The sequence below is a fragment of the Leptonotus elevatus genome, chromosome 10 (assembly GCF_054856555.1).
Source record: "Leptonotus elevatus isolate MCC_2025b chromosome 10, RoL_Lele_1.0, whole genome shotgun sequence".
NCBI classification, from domain to species: domain Eukaryota; kingdom Metazoa; phylum Chordata; class Actinopteri; order Syngnathiformes; family Syngnathidae; genus Leptonotus; species Leptonotus elevatus.
The window spans coordinates 24588052-24594959 of NC_141248.1; the positions used below are offsets into that span (position 1 = coordinate 24588052).

The 6908-nt window shown below is 44.3% G+C and overlaps 2 protein-coding genes across 3 annotated transcripts in view; both read right to left on the reverse strand.

The window, feature by feature from the left end:
• grip2b (glutamate receptor interacting protein 2b) overlaps window positions 1-4144 on the reverse strand; it is a 63160-nt gene extending 59016 nt beyond the window's left edge. For both annotated transcript variants that reach the window (XM_086086812.1, XM_086086810.1), the window contains exon 1: window positions 3880-4144. In XM_086086812.1, the coding sequence (XP_085942938.1) occupies window positions 3880-3934 (55 nt within the window). In that variant the 5' untranslated portion in view covers window positions 3935-4144. The remainder of the gene's footprint in view (window positions 1-3879) is intronic.
• Window positions 4145-4852: 708 nt separating this feature from the next.
• The window catches only part of LOC147167744 (keratin, type II cytoskeletal cochleal-like), a 7560-nt gene continuing 5504 nt past the window's right edge, over window positions 4853-6908 (reverse strand). Inside the window, exons 7-10 of the mRNA XM_086086627.1 lie at window positions 6721-6864; window positions 6299-6375; window positions 6186-6232; window positions 4853-5234 (exon numbers count right to left, since the gene is read on the reverse strand). Coding sequence (XP_085942753.1) covers window positions 5125-5234; window positions 6186-6232; window positions 6299-6375; window positions 6721-6864 — 378 coding nt within the window. The 3' untranslated portion in view covers window positions 4853-5124. The remainder of the gene's footprint in view (window positions 5235-6185; window positions 6233-6298; window positions 6376-6720; window positions 6865-6908) is intronic.

Here is a 6908-nt window from a genome sequence, read left to right on the forward strand (position 1 = left end):
GGGCGCGCGTGCGAGGAGGTGAAACGGAAGATGAGTTTGTCGTTTCCGCCGCATGACTCGCGGTCCGATCCAATTACGAGTGAAGCTGCGTTCTCCCACGGCGACGTGCCTTCTTCACGCATCCTGCGCACGCACACGCGCACACACGCACACGCCTGCGAATCTTGCGGTATGCTGTGCTTGCATGCGTTGCTGCAACGTTTTCAAATTATTATCTCACAATAATTGTTGTGGCAGTTTACAACAAAATTGTTGTCAAGGTTTCGAACCCGCGTCAAATCTCTGCTCATTTCCGTTAGCCCGTCTTCGGCATTTCGCATCGTATGCTAGCATGAAGCTAGCGTGCTTTGTTCGCTCCAGAGACACGTGACGTGTTTCATTTCGTTTTGTTTTTATTGAAGCTTGTTCGCTTCTCAAATCTGAAAATTCTTGTCGCATAAATATAAGAAAAGTTTGATGGGAAAAAAAAATCTTAAATCGGGTTTATACTGCTAAGCATTTGACACAAAAAGGGGGTTGGCTCCACCCCCCAAAAATATGAAAAATAAGTTTATTTTTTTTTTTTAAAGTGCAAATCTGTCAATTTGCAGATGCTGAACCACGAGTATGCGGGGTTCCACTTCACTGCCCTACACAACAGTCACACACACACACACACACGCCCACACACACACAATTAGCGATGCGCGCTAATCCTTCTGCAAAGTCCACCCGACCGTGAGATGCTCTGCCGCGATTTAAGACGACAACGGAAACATGCTGTTTTCTCTCATCTCGCTTTTTCCTCATCACTCGTTTCCTCTCCTTGCACTTCACACGCGCGACATTATCGTTAGCGCCCTGAAATTATCCCGCCGCCGTCTCCGCGCTGATTGAAGGCCTCGGGGACACGCGCGCTTCCTGACGCACACGCATAATCGAGCCGCATGGAAATGAAATGTTATGATCAAACGCTGACATGGCTTGTGCATCACACGCACGCACGCACGCACGCACACACACACACACACACACACACACACACACACACACACACACACACACACACACACACACACACACACACACACACACACACACACACACACACACACACACACACACACACACACACTTTGGCTTTAGTTTGGCTGGTACTAGCTCCCTAGCTAGCTCCCTAGCTAGCTCCCTAGCTAGCTAGCTCCCTAGCTAGCTCCCTAGCTAGCTTCCATGGTGCTCGTTTACCTGCTAGCTAGCACGACAACGGATGAAAGGAAACAATTAGCCAAAAGGGGCAAAAGGGCTAAAGCCAAACTGTGGCAGGGTTTTGACTTTGTGGACCTGGATTTTGCCACCTCTGATTTCTTGCGATGGTTTGCGTGCGTTTGTCACTTCATGTTTGCCAAACAGCAAATGCAAATTTCACAAGTGAAAGCCAGAACCAAACAAGCACAATCTGATGTTTAAGCAATCAATGGAAAAGCAGCAATTGCACGTTCCAATACTTTTGCTCACTTGAAAAGCAGGATGTTTTGGGTTTTAGCATTCAGCCATATTTCTTTGTAGTTTTACTCATTTTTGTAATCATAACGTGATTTTGTGGCCGATTTGCTTTTTCCCCAATTCCTTTGACCGCATTGCGAATCCCTCAAAATGAGTTTTTTCACGCGCCGATTCCGATGGCAGCGCAGGCAGGAGGTCGATCGCTGCCTTGCTGAAGGGCAGCCAAGAGAACTTCATTAAAGCGCCTCGCCATTTCCAAGATCAACATGATAACGACTTGCAGCGTTTTTTCTCTCTCTCATCGTGGCCGGCAGTCCGCTATTAAAAAAGCAGCCCGGTCCAGTTTATGAGCAATTCAGGCGGCCATAAGGCAGTAATCAGCGGACGGCAGCACAGCTGGCCAGCGAGCACAAAAATACGCACGTTCATCTGGTGTGTTGGCGAACAAGAAGGAATAAAAAAATATGCTGAACGGCCTCCCGCAGACCAACATACGACTTTTGGATTTGCAAAGCGCCGCTTTCGAGAGGCTCCAAACTGCGACTCGCGCTTCATTTCATCGCTGGCGAACGTGTTACTATGTTGCGCGTGGATGGCGTCCAAATGAGCACGCGAAGCACACGCACAGGAAGCAAATACAAAAAAATCTCAATAAAAAAAACAATAAAAAGGTATTTAATGTGTTCATTATTAATAAGGAAAAGAACACTTAATATTGAACTATATTAAGAAGAGTTTATAAAAGGCGCAACAATTAATCAACAATTGCTTATCAAATTAAGCTATAATTATTTTCCATTTAAAACTGTCCAAAATCTCAGAATTTCAGCTTCTCGGTCGTAAATATTCTCCAATTTGTGTAATTCTTCATTAAAGTTGATCTTTGCAAGGAATTACAATGTAAAAGATTTGCTTTGGAAATCAATGATCAAAATGTTTGCAGACCGAACTGGTAACTGAATTGGAATTCATTCATGCTTATGCATTTTCGTCAATTTGAAATAAGGTCTGGATATTGTATCAAAGGATGGAAATTAAACCGTTTTTATATGTCCGATCGATCAATTAATTGACGAAATAACTGACTCATTGACGAATATAATCATTGAGTTGCAGCCCTAATAATAAGGGATACAAATAATACTTAAATAATTAATTTGCCAGTATTATTTTTTTCGATTAATTTGATTTTTTTTTAATTATTGATTTCCATCCCTTTATTTAAAATCAGGGTTGAGTTACCGGTTTGTCAGAAAAGCGCCCCAAAAGTTGATGACTGTTTTTTCAAAGTAAAAGCAAATGTTAGCAAATATCTTATTACGTTAATATTAATACGTTCAAGTGGATCTAAACTGACCTTGTTGGTGCTTGTGGGTCCTTTTTCACCTGCGCTACGATGAGATGCCACGAAAACAGGTAAACAACAACAACAACTGTATTGTGCCAAAATGTTCCGTTCAATGTACGGGTAAAAAAAAAAAAAGCAAAACAAAAGCAGACATAGACATAAATCTGCAGATTGGACATGCGTCTTTCCTTTGAGCTGCAGATGCTAAGCTAACGCGAACATTGCCACGACCAACATGGCTGCCGCCGTGACGCATGTTTTACCCTGCTCGAGTCTACTGGAAATGTGTTCATGACAAGAACGCACCACCCGTCATTGACTGTTAACGTGACAGCGACTTTTAAGAAGGACGTTTGGAGGGAAGCACAACCAACACCTTTTTCTGTCCGTTCATTCCGAGGTCCGTTGATGAAACGAAGTCCATGAAATCCGGGGCGAACTGCGCAAAGCTAACTCGTCTCTCAAGCTTGAAAATATCGCAACAAATGGCACCGTAAGGACTTGAGGGAGCCATTTTGCTATTCACCTTTGACCCCTTGCAAGGTGGGCACAGTGCAAAGTGTAGTAGCTATACCTGGCCATTGGGGGGGCATATGAAAGAAAAGCTGCCACGAGACGATGGTCTGGACTTCAACAGCGGAACTGAACCACAACAAATGTACGACTTCTACAATTATAATAATCAACTTCTTCTCTTTTTTTTCTTCCCATTTGAAAGCACAATGGACGGTCAGTCGCACAAGACAAACACTCGTTCAAAGCGACCGACACATTTCTCTTGAATCAAGCTCGCTAACATGAAACTCCACACAGGAAGGGATTCGAACCCAGAACCTGAGCCCAGAAGAGCGCACAGGATTTGTGTCGCCGCAAATTGACAACCCACGCATGCGCAAATCGCGTGACGGCAAACGTGGAAGCTGCGCTGCGCTCCTCTCCACTCGCACGCGCGCGCGCGCGCACTTGAGACGATAACTCGCATGCGGAAAAGTCCCCACGCACGCGCAGTGTCACATCAAGCACGCAGGCGAAGTCAAGCGGCTGCCTACCGTCCTCGTGCAGCCGCTGCAGGCAGAAGATGAGGTTCCTCCGCCACGCCGGCATGATGATGATGATGATGATGATGGAGGAGGAAGATGAGGTCCTGTCCGCAATGTTGACAAACCAAACGACCCCTTCCCCCTCATGCACCCTCCTCCCTCCCCATTTCTATCTCTTTCTCTGTTGTTGTTAGGATGACGAGGACGGAGAAGCGACGTCGGTCGCCGTCGAGCCCCACTGGACCGCTGCGGCACCTCGCACCCCCACCCCAGACACACGCACACACACACACACACACACACACGCGCTCTCTCGCCAAGTATGTCGCTCGAGCTTTCTCCCACTTCAAGTCTGTTTGTTGTTCCCAACACACTTCGCGGTGCCTTGCTCAAGGGCACGTTGACGGTAGCAAACAAGCATCTCGCCAACAAATGTGGCCAATTGGACTTTTTTTTTTTTTTTTTTTAAGTCAACCAGTGTTCTCCGACTCCAAAGCCCAAGAAGCCATCAAACGTTGTGCTTTGCCGCCATCTGGTGGCAACTGTAGAAATCACTTTTAATGATCTGCCTGTGAAGTTGACATATTTCAAATCGTTTCTCACTTTAAAGCATGTGACTTTTTTTTTTTTTTAATATGACTTATCTGTACTTTAAAATGCATTTTTCCTGGCATCTCCAAAAGCATCCATTTTCAGGCAACCAAAAACACGTCGCAGTTTGTTGCGTTATGAAAATCGCGAAGGAGGAGAATTGGATCATTTGTCAAAACAACAGAATATGAAAATATGAAATGGAGCACATTTGGTCCATCAGTGACGTTTGGTGTTACGAACATGTCTGTTCAGGTATTTATGCTTGAAAGTAAGTTTTTCAAGTTTTTTTAATGAAACTCCGCAACTCACCTCAACATAGTTCCTTGGCTCCAACATGCTACAAGATGGCAGCAAAGCAATACTTTTGTCTAAATGAAGAAAAAGTGCCAACAATTTACTGTGCAATTTTATTATTATAATCGTGCGGGAAAATCCGACACTAAATGATTATGCTGAAGATGACGAAAAAATTGTCTACGAACAACAATTTCACTTCATATTTACTGAGAGAAAAATCCCTTGAATACATTTGAAGGCAATAATGAAGGGAGGAGCTTAGTTTGAAACGAACATGACATTTCCTATCGAGAAAGTTGCATCATTGGTTGCTAATTGTTACGCAATGGTGAACGTGGGTGCTGAGAGGGCGCTCGTGTTAGTTCAGTGTTTACTGTATCTGCTGTGGTCTCGCATCTCGGTGGTCTTGATGAGAAGCTTCGGAGGCGAAGAGACGCTGGCGCTCTGGTGGTGACCGTTGGAACTTCTGCTGCCTGACGAGCAAACGCCGCATTTGACGAATTCGTACAAATCAAGTCCACGCGTTCGACACACACACCAACGACAGCGTTAATTATGTACGGATGGGCGGAGTCACATCGCATATGCGCCGAGTCATATGTTGAGTTTGGGACGGTTAAAGACGGAAATATGAAGCTTTAAAAAAAATTAAAAAAAATCATAATGCAGGATGCCTCTGAATGTTCTACTTATACTTATATTTACAGTATGTCAGGGCAAAAAAGACTGCTTTATTTTATGTTATAAATTATATATATATATATAAATATATATACTTTTTGTTTTTACTATGTTAAAAACATTGCCTTTATTTTTTAAAACTCTAAATGTAAATATTACTGTTAAAAATGTACTCAGCAAGGATGTCGGCGTCTGCTGAAAATAACTAATAAAGTAACCTGTAATCTAACAGTTACTTTTAAAACAATCGGTTATAGTAACTATGTTACTTTTAAAATCAAGTAATCGGTAAAGTTACTTTGGGAAATCAAAGTAAAGTAACAAAGTTACTTATGTAACTAAGCAATCAGTAAAGTAACTAAGCGACTATTGAAATTCAGCAATTGGTAAAGTAACTAAGTTACTTTCAAAATCAAGCAATTGCTAAAGTAATGACATTACTTTCAAAATCAAGTAATCAGTAACGTAAGTTACTTTGGGAAATCAAGTTATCATTTAAGTAACAAAGTTACTTATATAATTAAGTAATTGTTAAAGTAACAAGGTTACTTTCGAAATCAAGTAATCGGTAAAGTAACAAAGTTACTTTCAAAATCAAGTAATCGTGGAAGTAACTAAGTTACTTCTTCAAGGCAACTGTAGCAACACTGGATGTCGCCTACAAACAAACGGGCAAATAGAAGAATGGCTGGAGTGTTTGCTGGCCTTGGCGGAGGTCATCAAGCAATTTGCCAGCAACTTACTGTAGTTGCTGACGGTCTGGATGTTGAGGATGGACTGCTGTCCCAGTCTGCCAAGCGAGCAAACGTCAGTCAGGACACATTTGTGGAAGACGGCCAACTTGCCGCGGCCTCACCTGTCCTCCTCGCCTTCCAGCAGCTTCCTGTAGGTGGCGATCTCGATGTCCAGAGCCAGCTTGAGGTTCATCAGGTCCTACGGGGGCGGGTCAACATTTGAGATCAAACCTCTGAAGCACATGCAGGAGTCTAGTCGGGGTCTTCCTCGGGCCCCCGAGAAGACGTGGGACGCTTTCATGAAGCTTCAGAGCAAATTCAAAGTGTTTTTCTTACCAGAACGCGTGCGCTTAGCAGAGATTTTAAAATCCCGCCTGACTGCTTAGAAGCGTTCATTATTTTGAGACCTTTGTTTCTCAAAGTGAGGGCTCCCTCTTGTGGCACGAGAAAGCATTGCTGCCGTGGACGTTCCACGTAAGCGAGATCTCTTTTGGGAATGGTGGACCCCGAGTTCGGCAGTGTCGCCATGTTAGCGTAGCGCTACCTGGTACTCTCTGAGCTGGCGGGCCATGTCCTGCTTGGCTCTCTGCAGGGCGTCCTCCAGGTCCCGGGTGCGACCTTTGGCCTCTTTGACCGCCATCTCGCCGCGGTCCTCCGCCTCGGCCAGCTGGCTCTCCAGGCTGCCGCGCTGAAAATGGTTTCACACGCAAGACGGCTTTTTTGCGTAGTCAC